Genomic DNA, 21,623 nt, shown 5'->3' on the forward strand with positions numbered 1-21,623 from the left:
TTCCAAACTTATCACAAACCTTGATCCCAACCCCCACCCTAGATATCCAAAGAGCAGGTCAGTAAAGCCTTGTCTAAGGCAAAAAATCACAGCCTCTATGAGGCCAGACAGCACCCCAGGATGTCTTCTAAACAAACTAAAACATGAACTAGCATTACCATTAAGTACTTTTCCATCACAGCCTAACCACAGGCTATGTTCATGCTAATGAAAAACAGCTACAGTTATTCTCCTCCACAAAGGTGGTTTAGCAACAGACCGGGGGAATTATAGACCCATAAGTCTGACAAGCCTCATCTGTAAAGCCATGGAACATATCATCATGGACATCATAAATAAAGACATAAGTGACCTCCAAACCCTGGATCCGACCCAATTCAGCTTCATCAAGTGCAGATCCTCACTGTTATACCTGGTGGATTTCTTCGAAAATGTGACCAGGGACATTGATGAGGGCAAATCTGTGCACACAGCATACCTCGACGTGGCTAAGGCCTCTGACACAATACCACACTCAGGCATTACTGATAAACTTAGAAAACTGAATATAAACCCCTTTGTTGTAAGATGGGTTGCCATCTGGCTCACAAACCAGTCAGACACTATCAAAATGGGGGACTCCACATCAACCAGTAGACCTGTCACCAACGGGGTGCCACAAGCGTCAGGGCTGGACTACCTACTGTTTGGCATATACTTCTCAGCGGTTCGGGCCAAAACTAAGGGGCTGTGGCTGACCAAGTTTGTGAACAACTGTAAATTGAGTGCAATTATTGAATCCCCAAATGATATCAGTATACTTCAGGAGGGTCTTATGCAGACCAACGACTGGTGTCTTTGTCTCAGTCTCAAACTGAATGCAAAGAAATGCATCATCTTTCCCTTCAGTAAAGACAATGTCCCTTTACACTATCATATTAACAACAATACCCTATGTATCTAAGAACTGGTAAGGGATCTGGGATCACAAGTAGACTGCAACCTTGAATTAGCCAAGGTAGACACAACCACTGTACTGTAATGGATTCCTGGTGAAGACAAATAAGCCACTAAGCGGATACTAAAAAAATCTCGCTTTTAATTTAAAACAACAACACAATAAAGATCATTTAGTGCTGTCATCCACACCACAGTGGACTTCATCAGAATACATCATTAATTCGATCAATCCCTTATATACTGCACATTGGCGCCAGATTACTAAGCTATAAATTATTCAATTAATACTATGTAATTGATGCTTGACCTTTAAAAATACTTGACACATTTTGGAAATGAATAAAAATATTTAAAAAAAAAAAATACTTGACATTTAAAATGGCCCTAATATTATGATGCTGTATCTCCTGTACTTCAAAACATTTTTGCAAATACAGGAGTATGCAGCCTTAAAACCATAAACTTCTGCAAATGTCCCATATTGGATCAACCTTTTTAGTTTTCCATTTGAACACATGACATAAAATAAAATGAAAATTTTTTACATTCCAAATTTTCCTTACCTACCACTTTGTATATTGATACATTTTCTTAATGCAAAGTGTGATAATTTTCAACAATTGTGCAAGTTCCTATCCTACTATACATATTTCATTTATTTGTAAATACTATAAAACATAATAACTCAACAATGCTAAATAAAAAAATTAAAAAATAAAATGAAAAATACATAGTAAAGTGTCTTAGTCTCAGTCTCAAACTAAATGCAAAGAAATGCATCATCTTTCCCTTCAGTAAAAACAATGTCCCTTTACACTATCAAATTAACAACAATACCCTATGTACCTAAGAATTGGTAAGGGATCTGGGATCACAAGTAGACTGCAACCTTAACTTTGACCACCATGTGTAGTAAGGAAGGCTTTCTATGTAGCACACTTGATTAGCAAACACATTACCTCTAAAGCAAAGAAGGTTATAACCCCTCTGTACTCATCACTAATCAGGCCCATGATTGAGTATAATGTCCCTTTTGGCATGTACCGTACAAAGCGCCTGCAGCAACTGGAGAGACCTCAAAGTTTTCTAATAAAGATCAAGGGACTCCAGCATGTGCCTTACACAACCCGAATAATGTCCCTGTCACTATACTTAGTATCATATAGACTTCTTAGGGGAGACTTATACCTGGCTTGTAGCGCAATCTCTGACCAAAACCTAATGAATTTACTGCACATCCGTAAATCAAACAGGGCAAGAGCCACCCATTCCAAGGACCTAAATATGGCCTGCAACTTAAATAGGACATGCTGGAGGGACAGATTTGTCACCCAGCGACTGCTGTGTCTTTGGAATAGACTGCTAATTCATGTGAACCAGAGCACCTCTATGACACTGTTCAAAAGGAACCTTGATGAGTGGATGGGGCACCATAAATTCTTACCGGGGATAGTGCCCACAACCCTTCTGGACATGGTCGGTCATTACAAAATGCAATCCTGGGTATTGACTAGAGTATCATTGGTATTACATTGGGATGAAACAGCTAGGCTTGAAATTACCTCTGAGTCAATAGCCTAGTAATCTCTTATGATCCTCTGATCCTACTAATTTGAAATAATACCAAATTGATTTGCAGAAGAAATGCCTTATACTGAATTCATATGTTCCTTTTCATCAGCTTGCTAAACTGGGAAAAGTTGCTACTATTACCTAGTACAAAAAAAATGAACAGGAATTATAGCAATTCCACACATTTCAGCTTATCCAGGCTTTACGCACACACACACACACACACACACACACACACACACACACACACACACACACACACACACACACACACACACTTGTATGTTACTTGTTTCATTGAAACTGTTCACTGTGCATTTTATGTCATTTTTCTTTAAGCTTAGTCAGATTACATTATTTCTAAATTTATTTGTATCATGATCAACACAATTTTATAGGGGAAAAGAATATGTAAAAAATCAAGATGAAATAGAAAATGTAAATAGAAAAAAAAAATCTAAACTAAATAGTCATTACCTGCTCATGAAGTATGCCTGAAGTGATGAGTACAGAAATACTAACGGTATTTTTACAACATTTTCCAGTTGTAGGTAGAATATTTTCATTTCCTACTAGTGTTCCTTCCTTAGTCTTATAGGTTCATGGGTACGTATGAGGCTAACCGCCCTTGTGGGTGATTTTATGCCTAGCCAGTTTCTCTTTTCGTGCTCAAAATAGCCTATCCCATTTGGTTATACTTTGCATTATACATCGCATGGTCGATAATGTATTATCCCTAATAAGAATAACTGGGATCATACCACAAATAATTTGAGGAGACCCATGCATGGGATGAAGCATGTAGAAGCTGCCTCTGGCACATTAGTAGTACAGGAGGTAGTCCTGGGCTAAATTTTCTGTTTCCTATCCATAGATCAAAGTGGTGCATGAAAATGGTGAGAGATGAACTTTGATTTATGTAGATGGATAGTCTGTTCCATAGCAGTGGTATCCTCTGCAGAATACACCTGCCCCTCCAAACCATTCTGTTGATGTTGCAGAAAGGGTTTAGATCCCTAGACTGAGTATTCCTGATGCCATTTAACTTGCTGATATACAGTAAATCCATCAGTAATTGGTCGGAAGATGCTTTGTATGCCAGACTCAGGTAAATTCTTAGCAGTCTGTAGGATACCGAGTACAGTGAGAGGGCTTTGAGTTGGTCCATGTAAGACATGTTGTTTAGGTCTTGTATCCTTTCAGTAAAGTATCTGTGTTGGTGCTTCTGTTCTTGCATGTGTCTGCACAGATGCATGCCAAAGATGGTATTTTATTCAATGAATGGCCTAATGAGGGCTGAGTAAAGGGGGACAAGGACATCCCTAGATCTAGACACAAGCCCTTTGTTTATAAGCTGTGCAATATGGAAGGGAATTCTTGCAACAATAAACACATGTTGGCCAAAGGTTAGGATACTGTCCACATAAGTTCCCAAATCAAAGGAAGTTCAAAGTAAACTAAATCCTGAACAACTGGGTCAACTCTTAGTGGCATATTGTTGATGTGGTCATTCCCTGGAGTATATGACTTCTCAAAGGATACAATAATGCATTTTTGGCATTTAGTTTAAGACCAGGATTTTGACACCAGTTATTTGAAACAAACCTTCCTGCAGGATGGCTAAGCTATTTGAGGATTCAGTAACTGTTCCTAGCTTGCAATCCTCTGCAAACATAGTCAGCCAGAGACCTTTGATATCAGATTTTATTTCAGAAAATTAGATGCCAAACAGGAGAGGTCCCAGTAAAGAACCCCGGGACACCACTGGTGACTGGTCTCTTTGTGAAGGTAACTTCCACTGATTTGATTATCTGAGTCCTATCTGTGAGCCAGTTGGGACTCCAGTGGGTGACACAGGGGTCTATTCCCAGTTTATTTAGTTTTTCTACTATGCCTGAGTGGAGAATTGTGTCAAACGCTTTAGCCAGGTCAAGGTATGCAGTATGTAACATTTTGCCCTTATCCATTACTTTGGTGACTTTTAAAAAAAAAATCCACCAAATTGGTAAGCATGACCTGCCCTTGAATCTAAAGTGAGACAGGTCCAGTGTTTGGAGGTTCCCTATGTTCTGATTGATTAATTTCATGATAAATCCACGATAAGCCTTTCCATGGTTTTGCATATGAGACTGGTCAGACTTACAGTTCTGTAATTGTTTGGGTCTGTGGAACATCCTCTCTTATGCAGGGGAATAACTATAGCAGTTCTCTATTCACTTGGTATAAAACCTGTATGGAGGCTGAGACTGAATGGTGTTATTAGCAGGTGTGGCTAAATCATGCTTCATGCTACTTAACATGCATCCAGGAATACTGTCAGGACCCATCAATGCAGTATTTTTAGCTTTTGAAAGCACATTTAGGACTTCATCTTGTGTTATAGCTGGAGGTGAGCCAATTTCAGTTATATCTTGAGGGACAGACAGAGGGGAGAGAGGAGTAAAGTTAGAGCTAAATTTATCAGACAATAGGTTAGGTACATCTTCAACGTCAGTGTAGGTAACACCATTCAAAATCAGCCCAGTGCATTGTTGTGTTGTACTTTTGAGATTATGAGCATAACTAGGAAATGTCTTGTAATTGTCTTTGGTTTGGTAGCTATTTTAGCCTTAAACTTGGATTTGGTGGATTTTATTAAGCTCCTAAATTTTTTGTTTATTTTGGTGACAAAGGCTCTAGCATTCTGGGAATTATTCTTCTTACATTTGTTCAAAATTATTTTCCTTTTATTATAAAGCTTTTTGTTATTATGGTTATACCATGTAGGTTTTGCAAGTTAAATGTTCCCTTAATATTTTAGTAAAAGAAAATGAAAAATTATACTAAAACAGTGATACTGTATGGCACACAAGCATCTACTACACTAAATAACATCACAAAGGCTCCTTTATCAATGGTCAGGGTGAAATTCCTCAGAATTCAGAAGCCTAAATGAAAAGAAAAAAAAGATGAAAAACAGAATATTGATCACTATTTTCCATATAAAAGCATTGCCAGTATGATTTCTAAGTATGTGCTGACAACAATTCATTTGTTTTGGGAGATTTCAAATCGGTATGACCATGAAGTTGGTATATATAATTTGGACGAACGAGGGGCTTGCCTTCCACATCTGGGAGGTAATGGGGGGGGGGGGGGCTTCCCACCCTGCAAAAATACTTAAAGTTGATTTTTTTCACCCTTCTGTGTTTTGAGCATTATTTTTCAGAATCTCTGCTCATCTATTTTGTGAAAGTCAGAGTTTCTTAGTAAAACCCATTGCAAGCTCTATAGAAATGTTTAATTTCTGTTGGATAATGCTGGATGCCCTAATAAGGATTTGACTTTTAAAAACTGGCAATCAGATTCTGTTCCTTTCCTTCCCTTTTCTTTCTTTTATGTTTCATAATTCAAAAGTTTTGGGTGCTATTTGGAGTTAGATCTAGAAACAGTATTTAGACTCGGGAGGGAATTAAAATAAGAGTGTACAGTTTAAACTGTAATATTTTCTTAGCTGTCATTTTTTTGCACTGTGAAATAAAATGTGTACACAATAATATACTATTTGCTGATAATGCTTAAGAAATCTCATGCTATTTCTACCTGTAATTGCAGTATATACGCTGCAAATTAAATTACTTCATGTATATGACAAAAAGTGGAAGATGTTTCTAACACTACCCTTGTATTTTTGTCTGTGTGGTATGAGATCTTCATTTCATCACAATCCCTGCCTTTTCCCCATTTATACTATGTGATATTAAAGGTCATGATGGGGCTGAAGAGATGCACTCCCTTTCAAAAAAAAACTTTGTCACAGTTTTAAATACATGAAGAAATCCATCTCCATGCTTCTGCACAGGCATATTGTTGATTGCCTACAGGCAGGAATAGAATACTTGGATATTGCTGTTATGACCAAATACATCTTGCACCAATGAGCTGAGGTATACTGCAGTGCCATTTACTGACTCATAATCTTTCACAATCACAAATGGGCAACATCTCATTACTCAGGAATTTTCATGACCATGAATTGTTGTACTGTGCAGCTAGCAGACCTGTGCAGCAGAACACCTACCATCTGCACCACTATTCAGTGTGGATACTAAGATGACCGCAAAAAGGCAATAACCCCATCCAAAGACAAACACACACACACACACACACACACACACACACACACACACACACACACACACACACACACACACACACACATAAAATGGCCATTCATGCACAACTACCCATGGATCCACTCATACACTCATTGTTCCTACAGACAAAGGCATGCATGCATAAATTTCCATTTACACATAATACAATTTACCTATCTTGGCTGTCTGTGTACAGTGATGCTACTTTGATCCTGTCTGCAAAGGCATAGACATGAGCTACAAGAATGCTGTGAACCCTTACACCTTTGGATACATGCCTTATACAATATTTGTTTAGTTCAGGTGTCTGTGAATCCCATACTATGCAAGTCCACTACACAGGCAGTATGCCATTATGGTCATTTACCTAAACTCCTCCCACAGACTACACATTAGCATGTGACACTCCAAGCCTCACTGCCAAAAGTACACAGTGACAGCTCTAGGCAGCGGGTGGTCTATGAATTGAAACAGTCCTGTGAAGAATATAACACAGCTTGTGCTCATTGTATATATCACAAGCAGAATATGATTACTGGACTTCATCTCACAAACGCCTCCCCAGTTCTCAGTTTCACTGTTAAATCTACATACTGCTGAACTAATCAAAAAAGAATGCTGAGGATTGGATATCACAAGGCACCATTCTTCATAAATCTAGATCATTCTCCTTTTGGTGTTAAATACATAGAAATAAAGTTCAGAACAATGACAATGTTCCTTTATGTTATTTAAATCAGTATTGTATGTCTCTTCACAGTTAATATGTTAACACAGAAGAGTTACGGGTGTGTACATTGCTTATTTAAAATTACAGGAGGCTTTAAAATAAATTCAGGGATCACTGTTTCTGTTGGAATACTTTATGTTATTGTACTTATTGCTAACTTATAAACTATTTGAAAAGCTATAATATCAATACGGTGAGGAACTTAGTAATTTACTGTTTTATTTTATTTTATGTTATTTAATTTGGATAGTTTGTATTCTAGTGTCAATTACTGTGCAAATACTGCAGCTAAAAGGCAAGCGAAGAGCTTGGCACTTCAGTTTATTTTTCATGCATCATTTGCTGAGCAGCTTCAGAGGTGTACAACTGCAGTCACAGGGTCATACATATATTTTGGATGTACTGAGTTGTAAATATTTATAAACATCATTAAAAAAGCCCATATCATACCATATCTGGTTTCAACAAACCTGCTGTCAAAACTAAAAGGGATGGAGAAATTCAGTAATTGTTCTATATTTCCAAATGTGGTGAAATCAGGCTGTGAGGGTGCTAGATTTGAGGAAGGCTGTCTTCCGCCCCTGCAACAAACAGAGGGCAAGGATTTTTTTCTCAAATATGACAGCATAACTGCTGCTGGAAGGGAAACAGACCATGCATTAATCCATCAGTATCATCAGTATGAGATGCTAAAGGTAGGGCCATGACCCATATGGGTAAGCAGGATAGGTAGGGCCATGACCTATATGGGTAAGCAGGATAGGTAGGGCCATGACCCATACAGATAAGCAGGATAGGTAGAGCCATGACCCATATGAATAAGCATGAAAGGTAGGACAGGTATGTAGGCTCATCATCATAAATCCATTAATTGATTGCTCATAGTTGGTGGTGGAATGCAGAAGTCCAGGAAGTCATCTAAAGAAAGAAGGAGTGCAGGAAGAAGTGGGAGACAAAAAAGACTGACCAGGCTAGGAAGGACTACTGGTTGGCTAAAAAAGAAGCTAAGAAAGAAGTTGCAATACCAAAGAATAGGGCTTAAGTGGTACCATACCATCTTCTGGAAAGTGACTCATTAAGGGGAACAAAGAAACTATATCAGGTTGCAAGGCAAAGACAGAAAGCTAAAGAAGATAGTCAAACACTCTTCATAAGGGATGCCAGCAACAACCTACTCACCAGTCCAGAGGACCTCAAAGGCAGATGGAAGGAGTATTTACAGCAGCTTCTGAATGAAGAAAACCCCACAGAGGCTGTACTTCCCCAGAAACAGCCTACAGTGAGAGAAGAAGAGGCACCCACCTTAGAAGAAGTAAGAACATCACTATGAAAGATAAAGTCAGGGAAAGCAGCAGGCTCAGATGAGGTCATAGCAGATATGATAAATATGCTGGGTGAGATAGGGGAGAAATGGCTCCTGAGGGTACTAATAGCAGTGTGGAGAGAAAGGTGTGTCCCAGATGACTGCAGAATAAGCATACTCATGCCAGTGTACAAGAACAAAGGGAACATCTACAACTGTGGGCAGTACAGAGGCATCAAACTGCTATCACATTGCATGAAAGTTCTGGAGAGGGTGATTGATAAATGTATACACAGAGTAGTAGAATGTAAAATGGGAGATGAATAGTTTGGATTCAGATTGGGATGCAGCACCATTGACCCAATGTTTGCACTGAGACAGATACTTAAGAATAAGCTAGAGATGAGGAGAGAGTCCCACTGGGCATTCCTAGACTTGGAGAAAGCATATGACAAGATCCCAAGAAAGCTAATCTGTGCAGTATTGCAGTGGTTTGAAGTCCCAGAAACATTGATATAATTAGTGCAGGCTAAGTACAAAGACCCAATGACTCAAGTACTAACACTTTTGGCCTCACAGAGGGGTTCCCAGTGGGAGTGGGTGTACATCAGGGTTCAGCTTTGAGCCCATTGTTGTTCATACTGGTGATGGACTACATTAGCAAACAGGTTGGAGGTAACAGATCAACAAAGCTGCTGTATGCAGACAATGTGATAGTAACAGGCAGACTCTGAGTTAGAACTTCAGCAAAGGATAGGAGAATGGAATGCAAATCTGAAGGTACATGGGATGAAACTAAGCACAGACAAGATGGTGGTAATGGCAGCAAATTGGGGAAATCATAAGAAGCTGAAAACTGAGATAAAAGGGAAGATAGTGGAACAGGTAAACAGCTTCAAGTATCTGGGATGGGTAGTTGAGGAGAAGGGTAGTCTCAATGAAGAGGTCAAAGCTAGAATCAGAGGGGCTGCAGCCAACTGGCATAGAGTATCAGATGTAGTCTGTGACAGAAGAATGACAAAGAAACTGAAAAGTAAGGTATACAAGACAGTGGTGTGACCAGTACTATTGTATGGTACAGAACCTGGGCAGTAAAGGCAGAACAGTTGAGGAAGCTAGAGATGATGGAAATGAAGTGCCTGGGAAAGGTGGTAGGATGCACACTGTGGGACAGATGAAGAAATGAGGACATAAGAGCAGAAGCCAAAGTAGCTCCAATTGCAGAAAAGATCAAAGAGAACAGATTACGGTGGTTTGGGCACAATCTGGTGAGGAAGATTTGGGACAGACAGGAAGAAGGTAAGGGGAAGTGAGGATGTCCAGCAAAGAGATGGATGGATTGTGTGAAAGAAGATCTGCGACAGTCAGACATGAGTGTTGAAGAAGGCAGAAGTGTGGCACTAAATCGAGGGAGTTGGCAAAAGTTAACACAATACCCCGACCCCGTGTAGAAAAATAGGAAAAAGGGGGCTGATGATGATGATGATGGTGATCAATACTCATAGTTGGCCATCTACAAGGAAGTAACACAACAGGAAGATTACATTAACACCAGACATTTGTTATGTGGGAGGCTGTACCCCCCACACCCCTGCTAATTATATATACCAACTCTGAGATCGTACTATGGTGGGGAAAGGGCAGGTTTGCTATCCTGTACTGAAGATAGCCAGCTATGAGTATTCAATGTATACATGATACATTACATCAGTCTACACATACAAAAAGCACATTCAACGGTTAGTATTCACTTAAAAGCCATTCGATGGATATTGTCTTTGATGATTAATCATTGACCTGGAAGTGTACAAAGATGTTACATCAAGAAATACCATAAAAGTTGAATATTCTGCATTTACAGCTTCCATTAACTGTGGGAACTGGGTAGAGTCCCTGATTCTAGATGGGATCTGTTCTAACAATGGTCTCAGGCAAAATTCTAAAAACACTGATAGAAGCTCAGTTAAAGAGCCTTTACCACTAACAGTCAGGCATTCTGCTTTTGGTGTAATCAGTTTATGAATTTTTGGTACCAAATAAAAGTATTGCCTTGACAAGTCCTCCATGGTTAATTCACACTGTAAATTTGATATTATAAATGTTCTATCTACCCACTGTGCCAAAAACTAATCTGTCTGTACCTTAAAATGCTTTGTTGGATCTAAAAAGTTTTTGACAATATCTGTGATCCACCAACTGTCCTTCCACTTCTATCAAATCCCCCCACCAGCACCACCACCACCACTACTGCCCCTACTTTGTAAGCTGTAGTAATTCTGATTTGGTTATTATTTCTAAGATGTTTTAAGTGCTAAATTCTCAGACTGACCGAGATTATATGAATAATTCCTAAATAACTTGTGATGTTTGATCAAATCACTAATTACTGCTTGTTCAAAATTTTAACTGCAGAATGATATGAAGGGGTAAAATAATTTTTTTCTTATATGTATTTAAATGTATGTATTTCAGAACCTACCCTTTATTCTGGCTCTTGATTGTGATGCCAGAACTTTACTTTCAATATATAACTAAATGCATTTAAATTTGCTACAATCTTGGAAGAAGGGACATAGTAAGAATGAGTGAATGCTAAACTTTTATTTGACAACCCTTTTTCACCTTGTGTAACTCCATAAAAAGACATAATAACTAAATCTGTACATTCTCACATGTAGAAAGTCTCACTCGTTGAGTGTTGAACTCTTGAGAAAGCATTTATTGTTTTATATGCTCAGAATATTTTACTTATTTATTTTTATTCGTTGACTGGAAAAGTCCAACTGAGCAGAGCCCATTTTCAGCAGAAGCCTGGGGAGAAAAGCTCTGTCACAGTACATTTATATTAACAAGTGACTTTCAGACAGTTCTCAGAAAAACAACAGTTACATTTCTCAGAAAAAAAATAACAGATAATTACAAGTCAGGAATGTACCTTAAAGTATTTACATAAAGAATTATAAGTCTGTACAGTTCCTGTACCTCTAAAATATTGAAGGAAGTAAATGGAGTGTTACTGTAGAAGGGGCATTGTTGTAAAGCAGTTTATTGGTCTTACATTTAAGTAAAGAAAGGTTTGCAAGGAGTTCAAGATATATAAAAGATATGTAAAGTTATAAAATTATGCTGGAAGGTAGATTTTAATATTTTATAGATTTGCAAAGAGTTCAAGAGATATAATGAAGTACGTTATAAAATTATGTAATACAGGAGATATTAGTATAGTACAGAAGGATAGTGGAAACAGCATATAACTGACAGAGCATAGTATAGGATTAGTTCTGTTTAGGATGCCTGTTCCAGATTGGTATATCTGTAAGGTTTATAATTTAGGTATACAACAGAGGATGGATGAGATGGGTAGAGTGATGGATGGGGGGAGGGGTTAGAAAAAGAGAAATATGAGAAGTGTTATTTCAAATAGGGTAAAGAAGGTTGTATTAATTCAAGTGCAGGAGGGAAAGTTGTTAAGGGTGTAAAGATTCAAGCAGAGGACGGCAAAAAAGTAGTGATAAGCAATAAGAATTTTATGCTTTCACTAGCGGTTTCATATATATATATATATATATATATATATATATATATAGTTCTATGTCAGATGATCGAGTTTTCAGAAACTCGAAATTCATATGATCGAGACCATGTGACTGAGTTTCCAAAAACTCAAACATCAAAAAAAAAACACAAAAAACACAAAAAATCTACCTTTTTTTACATTTTTGCAGGGAGGCAAGCCCCCTGCACCCACCCCACACCCCTTGCAAATTATATATACCAACTCACTACAGTGAGGAAAAGGGTACATTTCCCGATCTGCACTGTACCGCGATCTCCATTCAAAAGCTTTGAGCTTTCAAAAACCTCGATTATATGGTCTCAACCATATGAATTTCAAGTTTCTAAAAACTCAAATCAATCAACTGATAGGGACCCATATAAATAATATATATGTATGTATATATAGATATATGCATATGTATATATATATATATATATATATATATATATATATATATATATATATATATATATATATATATATATATATATATATATATATTAAATGTACTTTTTATTGACACCAAATTTATCACACTTTTTATCTAAAGAAAATTTGATAAGCATTTTTCTTGACAGTTAATTTTATGTAAAATGTTTAAGACAGAGAAAATGGAGTATATATTAGAACATCGAAGTTTTAAAACAGGGAATGTTCTAATACTGACCCCAAAACAGCAAACGCTAAAAATAGCGAAACTGCAGAACACCAAATTTTTTTCCTAGGGAAAGAATTTGGTTGGCCATTTCTGTGGCTTCGCTATTTTCAGCACTGTGGTGGAAAGTTACTGGTTGGGTTCAGGTAAGTGTGCGATTGTTAGGACATTAGGGTTAGGGTGCGGGTTAGGGTTAGGGCACGGGTGAGGTTATTGTGCGATAGTGACAGACATTAAGGTAGGGCGGGTTAGGTGAGTTAGGGTTAGGGCGCGGTCAGGTGAGTGTGTGATAGTGACGGACCTTAGGGTTAGGGTTTGGGTTAAGGTAAGTGGATAGATAGTAGTGTATGTACAGTTTAGTGTAGGGTAGATGTAGGATTTTAAGTGTATGTGTGTGTATTGCTGTTTTTTTGGTGTACTTGTGTTGTGTGTGTGTTTCTCGGAATAGCGATTTTTTTTCCCAGGGAAAAAACGCTGTTCCGGGTATTCAAGATTTTAAGCTTTCACTTAAAAGGGGTTGTTGAATTAGCGTTCGCTTTTCTAAGCTTTTGCTAATTCAATATAGACCTGAGAAAATGCACCAAAAATAAATGCTTTTGCAGGAGGCATGCTCCCCTGCACTCCTCATATGGGAGGCTTTGCCTCCCATATCCCCCTTACTTATGGTGTTTGTGTGACTGTGGAGTTAGTATATTTAAGTAAGGGAGAGTGGGATGTATTTTCTCTGTCTTAAACATTTTAGAGAAAATTAACTTTAGATAAAAATGTGATGATAAACCTGGTGTCAGTAAAAAATGTGTTAGATAAATTTAACTAAATCTATATGTACATAATCAAAGACATGTACAGGAATGAGAGGACTGAATCTCACTGCAGGGTGAAAGAGCCAAAAAAGCAGATTTTAGTGAGCACACTACTTTCTCTGAGAAAACACAGTCAATAATGTACGCAAAAGTTGTCAACTATTCTACAACTGGAAAATTCTCTAGAACTGCGATAAGAATAGAAAGTAAATGCTCAGAGAACTCTAACAGTTATGAAGAAACAAGACTCAGTTAGAGCTGAACTACAGGAAGAAGACGTGCAAGTTGCTAGCTCTGGAAACCAGTAAGAAGACATCAGAGATACACCGTGTGTACATATCTGTGTGAAGTTTGAAAATCAAATGCCTTATCTTTATACTCAGACTACTGAGAGGTTATCTATGACTGGCTTACAAGGTATCATCTGATCAAGTGCTAATGGACTTGTTGCACATCTACAAGTCTAACAGAATTAGAGATACTTGATCCAAGGACCTAAACCACTTTTGCAACATAACTAGAACATGGTGGAAGGACAGCTATGTTTCCCCGAGATAACTTCTGCTCTGAACGGACTTCTCATTTGTGTGAAGCAAAGTTCTTCCCTGACTCTGTTCAAAAGCAACCTGGACCAATGATTGCAGACTCAGAAATTTACCATGGACTGGCATCTATGCACCTATTAAACAGAGGTAGCTTGTAAATGTTTAGGTGCCTAAAATCGTCTATATGCTCCTGGGTAATTTATCCTTTCTATAGCAAATGGGAAACATTGTAGGCTTAAAAAGGCCTCCTAGAGCTGTTAGTCTAGTAATCATCTATGGACCTATGGACCTATGAAGCTATAAAAGGACTGAGCAGTATTTCATGCAGTGGGTTGAGAGTCACTTTATGTGATGGCATTATTTATAATTATCCATAACATGCTAATGTAAATTAGCAATAATATTTATTGTAGTCTATGTTCAGTAAAACTTCCTCATAGATTATTTATTACTAATATAGTCTACAGATATTCTTTAAAAAGTTGAACTACAGAGTATGGTTTTAAGAAGGACTCAACAGAAGCTAGGATGCAATTGCCATAGCTAAGGATTTGTAGTAAAGACCTTGATGTGTTAATACCACTCCACCACTCCTATCTAGTACTACTTCAGTTTGCCATTTTGAATACATCAATCTACACATGAAACCCTGTAAAAATGGAATACAATAACATATATAATCTTGGAAAAAAATTAAAAACACAAGTGGGGCATGATAGAATCCTTTCAGAACATTAAGGAAAATGCATTTTTTGTAAATAAACATTTTTGCTTTCTTACTATTTGGATTTTTTCTTGTTTTTTGTAATTAATGAAACTTTTTTCTAAGTGGGTACCATCATTCCTAAAAAAATGAATGAAAAAGAAGGATGCATGAGAAAAAGACGGCACATTTTAAATTAAAGATAAAGGATCGATGGCTAAGAAGTCCAGCTGCATGGCATAAAGGGACAAAGCCCTCACTAAAACCCAGTGGACCCTGGTTCAAGCATCAATCTGGGGGTTGGAAGAGCAAGCTGGTGGAAAGTGGGAATAAGTGTTTGACACCAGCTCATTCATTGTGGGAGGAGGAGGAATGCCACCTACTGTAATACCGGAGCCTTCTGTGAAAGAGATGTATAGGATGCAGTGCTATGAACTGGGTTTAAGCACTCAGCAGTGTGTGTGTGTGTGTGTGTGTGTGTGTGTGTGTGTGTGTGTGTGTGTGTGTGTGTGTGTGTGTGTGTGTGTGTGTGTGTGTGTGTGTGTGTGTGTTTGCCATAGCTCAAAATTCACATGTGCATAAATGTACATATGCACAAAGGAGGGAGCAGAGAAGACTTAAGCATTTCTGCTGCCAAGGGGAAGAAATAGACTAATAAGCAAAAACCTAAGCCTCCTATGAATAATGACTTACTTGAACTCAACTCTTGCTGCCAGTCTGCACAATAAGATGAGGCAACCATAGGTTCATAGGATGATACTAGGCTATTGGCCCGGAGACCCTTATAAACCTAGCCAATAATTTTGCCCATGTTCCCACAAAGTCTTCACCTGTTTCCCCTGTCCAGCAGGGACATAGGTGGGATCCCATTGGTGTATTTTATAAATAAACAAACCAAGGTCGTCTTAGTGGAAATTTGCTGTGGTACAGTATCAAGAAATGAAAACCAGTCAATTAAAAACAACTTGAATGCATAACTCGATTCGGTAAAAAACTATAAAACAAACAACACAGATGGTTCTGAAGAAGTCTATGTGTAAGGACAAAAGCACTTGACCTTTACCTTGTGTTGTTTGTTTTATATTTTTTTAACGAATCGAGTTATATATTAAAGGTTTTTTTTTAATTGACTGGTTCATTTCTTGATACTGTACCACAGCAAATTTCCACTAAGACAGCCTTGGTTTGTTTATTTGGTTTGTTTTGGGTCATATGAACACACTGTTGTTTTTAAAGGGTGTATCTTCTGTTTCCCATCCAGTCATCCAGGTTCCTCTTAAAGAGAGTTAGTGAAGTACTCTGCTTGACAGGGAGAGGGAGTCTACTCCACAGATGGGAGAGTCTTGGAGACACAAATCTATCCTGCCAACAAGTTCTATTAATGTCACAGACCAGGATGAGGCCTTGCATGTGGGTTGCGCGAGTGGAGTTTGATTTACATATATGTAGCAACTCCATCAAGGCTGGGTCTGAAATGGTCTTGTATGCCAGACACAGGTCACCTCTGAGCAGTGTGTACGAGACTGAGTAGAGGGACAGGGCTTTTAGCCTATCTGTATAGGATAGGTGTTTGAGACCCTGGATTTTCCTGAAGGTATTCTCTTCCACTCAAAGGAGTAGACACCTCCGACATTGTGATACAGCTACTAAGTCTATGCGGGAAAGAGAACAGAATGAATGGGTCAACAGAGCAGTCAAGGGAGCAGGAGGATGGTCAGGGAGGACTGCAAAAAAAGGTATTTAAAAAGGTGGTTGGGTTAGGGGACAAAAAAAATGCACTATTTCACTAAAAAGGAGTAGATTATTGGAACAATATTTAGTGGCTCATCATAACTTAGTCCACACTCTTTTAAGTGAAATAAGTAAAATAAATAAAACATGTAACAGGAACAAATACAGCAAAAGATTTCAAATTCTAGAATGCATGGGACAGACATAAGACAGCTTTACTGGTAATTTAACAAATGCAACCACTTGCATATGCAAGTTCTGCAGCACATGCAATACATATAAAAACAGTATGATGAGGAAACCATTAGTCTTTATCATCTAGCAACATGATGAAAGTGTCTGAATTATTTTTAGAAATCTGTATATTTCCCATAATATTCTGAATCACAAATTTATGTTTGCTGTTGATGCTACTCTCATGATTTACATTTTTACACTTTTTCATTAACTGATTTGATGCTTAGGCATTGATCTAAAACGTGTATACAGCTGTTTTTTTTTTTCAGGTTAGTCATGGTTCAACAGTTGAAATGCTGAGTGATAAGCTTCAGTTTCCATCATATATGCGAACAATTCCAAATGACAAATTTCAGTTCCCAGTCCTCACTCGCTTGATTAAACATTTTGGTTGGAACTGGGTAGGTGTTATAGCCTCTGATAATGACTATGGAGTTCTTGGAAGTCAAAATCTGAAGAAGGCTCTTGCTAATACTGGCGTATGTGCTGCTTTTTCAAAAATCATTCCACTGAACAGTTCCAAGACACAGAGACTGCAGATTGCTGACATAATTAAAATGTCAACTGCATCTGTAATTGTCATCTATTCTACCAGAATGGAGGTAATGCCACTGATGGAAGAAATTGCTGAGCAGAATATTACAGGAAAAAACTGGATAGCCACTACTAGCTGGATAGTGTCTCCAATTTTCTCAAACAAAAAATCATGGAGAACCCTTAATGGCACATTTGGTCTTGCAATACACAGGGGTAAGATTCCTGGGCTAAGTGAATTTATTCATGCCCTTCACCCCTCTTCATCTCCAAATGATATTTTTATTAGGTCTTTTTGGGAAGATACCTTTGGCTGCTACTGGTTAACTGATAATACTTTAACAGAACAGTATATCAATAAAACTAGCATCCTTTGTACAGGGGAAGAAACACTGGATAACTATGACCTAGCAAAATTCAATCTGTTTGATTACAGATATGGTTACAATAGCTATAAGGCAGCCTATGCAATTGCTCATGGCTTGCATGACCTATTATTCTGCCATCCCAGCAGTGGACCATTCACTAATAAGTCATGTGCCAGTATCTTAGATTTCAAACCATGGCAGGTAGGAATACATTTCTACTTTGTGAAGTACTTTTTCACTTCTGATTCTGTAATAAAAGCAACTGTACACCAATCACAGTCCTGTGCAATACTATAGATTATACTGTATCCAAACATAAGCTCATGATGCCAGAAATAACATATAAATATTGCAGGTATTCCAACTCAGCATAATCGTATTAATGATGATATAAGTAATGCAAATAAAGAAATAATTTAGCACATTTTTGCAGGACTCCCCTCATGCCTTCTTTGAGGAAATGATTGCGTATAGTCAGCCAGTCCAGGCAAGCAATCCATATTTTTTAACTGATGTTGAATCTTCAGTGGTAAAGAAGAACGTACAGGCAATTAATTCAATAAATAGACATCAGCTAACAATATCACCTACTTTAGTAAAATATCTTTTAGATGAAGGTTTTGGATAATATAAGAAGTGCACAACTCACAATGGCTCACGTTCACCTGCTACTGTTGTGGTAAAGGATAAGGGAAAACCCTTCTAGATTAATTAAAAATTGTATAATTACTGATAAGTGTTAGTATCAAATTGCCTTTAGAGTGTTGCAGCATGATGGCTAAGTGGTTAACATTTCTGCCATGCAGCTTCAAGGTTTAGAATTAAGTCCAGACCTCTGTCCACTGTGCAGATTCAAAGGTGGCTCAGGAGTGAGAGTTTATCTGTGGATCTAATGTTCTATAATGAGTTTTTGTCACCGTTTGTCTCTTTGTGCCTATGCACATTTTTTCTGGGTGCTCCAGTAGCCTCCACTTTTCCAAAAACATGCTAGCTGTTTGGCTACATTAAAGCTCCTATGACTGCTTCAGAAATGTATTACTATTCTAAAGGATCTTTTCATAAGATTGACATTGCACTCTGCTTTCTTTGGGATACAGGAGGCCCATAACATTTAATAATCAAGGAGATTGTTACCATTCTGGTAGAGATTTGCAGAGCTGGATGAATACGTTTTCAGTGGTGTGTATATCTAGTATTGTGAAGTCACTTATTTAACCTTCAGCCATATGTCTATCAGTCACTGAAGACCTGACAACTTTAATTATAACTGGATGGACTTTGATGTAATACTTTGTAACACCCTGAAATCAATGTTCAGGGTGTACCTGTCAAAGATCTTCTACATGCCTGTTAATGATCTGGTTTTAATATTACATTTGGGATGTTTTATTATACCTCAAAGTTTAGTGCAGTTTTGCACTTAAAAATCATTTCAAATGAATAAAAAAATGATTGTTTATCAAAGTTTTTTTCACAATTTTGCTTTAAAGAACATCAAACCAGCACTCTTATGGCAACTTAATTTTAGTCTGAACATTTTAGAAATATTTTTTCTGTGTAGAGAACACGTTTTAATTGCTCACACTGTAATAACATGCATCACACTAAGATGTACCATTTTGCCCTATTTTCTTCCTGACAGCCATTATTAAATAAAATATTTTTTACTTGCTGCACACACATCACGTGAACATGAAGGTATATATTTTGTGTATTATATATTAAGGCTGTTTAAATCACCTTTTGTGCCTTTAAAATAGCAAAACATCTGAAAGTTATATGAAAAATGGAACTCTATCAAAAACTTACAATTAAAGTGTTGCTGATGCTGACAAGCCTTTTGAGCCTGTTATCGCAAAAATTATTCTGATTAGGAATATGAAAATGTCATGAGGCTGGCTAACAAAACAACAGACCCATGAACATGCTGTGGTTGTGCTGAGGATCTTCAAGGTCACCAAACTGCAGGAGGAAAGCTGTAGGATATAGTATCCCATAAGGTCATTACATGGGAGTGCACCACTGCCCTGTTGGATGCAGTTATCCACAGGATCACTGCAGCCTACTAACTGGTCCACAAGTGACCTATCCCTGTGATCCTTGACAGATCTCAGGAGAGCTGTGGGCTACACTACCCCAGAAGGCCACTAGAAGAAAAGACACAGTTCCCTATAATGCTGTATTCTCCAAGATGACCACAGCCTGTTACTAGGTTCAGCTTTGAATCTTTCCTGGCACTCCTACTACATCTGAAGAGAACTGTTGCCTATAATACATCCAGAAGGTCACTACAGAGAAGGATAAGGCTCCCTGTACTTTGTGCCCTACTGTTCTCACTCTTTTCAAAACTGAAATGTGGCAACATTACAATGGACTTATCATTGTTCAATATGTTATTTTGCCATGCTCTGTTCCCTTCCCTGCTATAGTGGTAACTACAGTACTATTTTCCTCACACATTAGAGGAATGATTCAGAAGCAACTTCCCACTCCTCAGTGCCATGAAGAACTATGTTATGCTGTGCTATGTGGTACCAAGAGGTTTCACGGGTCTGAAGTGTCCCCAGTGGCTAGCATGACCTTGTCTGGTGCTTCCATTGAATTGGTGATACCTTTCAAATAACTCTCATTTAATAAGGCAGTGACATTCTCTAAACACATCTCATTTGTTGTGGAAAAGACACATTCAAATTTGGAACTATGGTAACAACTCAAAGACCTTTCCCATATATTTCCAAACCTACAATTCTTCTCTTGCTATTTAATGGCAGTTGTATCCTGCTTAATCTCAATCAGACTTGCATAGATAAACTAAACTCTGCATGTAACAGGATTACATGACTCTTCTTGGGAGAAGACAAGAACACTCATCACTGTTCCATTTTGTGACAGTTTGACTGATTTACTCTATTTTCAAGTTCAGTACAGGGAGCACAACAGGAAATGCAGTACAATTACAAGATGGACAGACATTACATAGACTAGTAAAGTTGTCTAATGGAAAATAAATAAATATATAAAAAATATAAATAGAAATGCAAGAATTATAGTGAGAAGTAAAAGCAAATGATTTACGTAATCCCCTAGATTTAATAAAATCCATGTAGGCACAGTGTAGAGCCTACTAGGAATGTTACCATGTCTGCATACACGGCTTCCCCTCAGCAGCGCGTCATATTAATGATGATGCATTACCAAGGGAAAGCCATGGAACACGGTTATTGAATCAGTGTTACTAACTGGGTCTGCAGATGAGTAACACACTCCCTGCAGTGTCCAATTGCATTATATCAATGTATTTTTTTTTTTTTAAAAAGCAACTTTGCACAGCGCAATTTAGAATGTAGAAATGCTAAGCGGTGCTGAGACATCGGTCAGACATGTAAAAATAGAAACCGGATGCATTTAATTATTTATGTAAAGGTCAAGTTTAAACATAGGTGAGCAGGTTTACGCGGGATGGTGCTGTGCTCAGCAGTGCTTATATATAGCTCAGAGTTATATGTAAAAGTATACCAGAATTTCACATATCCATGTAGCTGAGTGGGTAGAGTAACAGCCTCATGTACAGTAGGTGCAGGGTTTGAATACATGGAAGAGAAAGTAAAAATTTATTATGAAAATAAAAAGTATACCAATTATTTTTAAATACTGGCCCGCTAAGCTCTGCTAAAACCTGCTAAGTACTGCTAAGCATTGGTGTGGGGGGGGTTGTGTGAGTTTTCACAATGCTTAGCTGAGTAGAGCTAGTTTTCATGGTGCTAAGTGATGCACCACATTTTTAAATGTTGCCCAATGGTGTTTAAAG

General features: G+C 37.8%; 1 protein-coding gene across 1 annotated transcript in view; it reads left to right on the plus strand.

Annotated features, from left to right (window-relative positions):
* The window catches only part of LOC122801299 (extracellular calcium-sensing receptor-like), a 59,728-nt gene extending 41,285 nt beyond the window's left edge, over positions 1–18,443 (plus strand). Inside the window, exons 3-4 of the mRNA XM_044070844.1 lie at positions 17,183–18,016; positions 18,249–18,443. Coding sequence (XP_043926779.1) covers positions 17,183–18,016; positions 18,249–18,443 — 1,029 coding nt within the window. The remainder of the gene's footprint in view (positions 1–17,182; positions 18,017–18,248) is intronic.
* The last annotated feature ends 3,180 nt before the right edge of the window (positions 18,444–21,623 follow it).

Source organism: Protopterus annectens, chromosome 4.part1 (assembly GCF_019279795.1).
Source record: "Protopterus annectens isolate FY-2018-M chromosome 4.part1, PAN1.0, whole genome shotgun sequence".
NCBI lineage: Eukaryota > Metazoa > Chordata > Ceratodontiformes > Protopteridae > Protopterus > Protopterus annectens.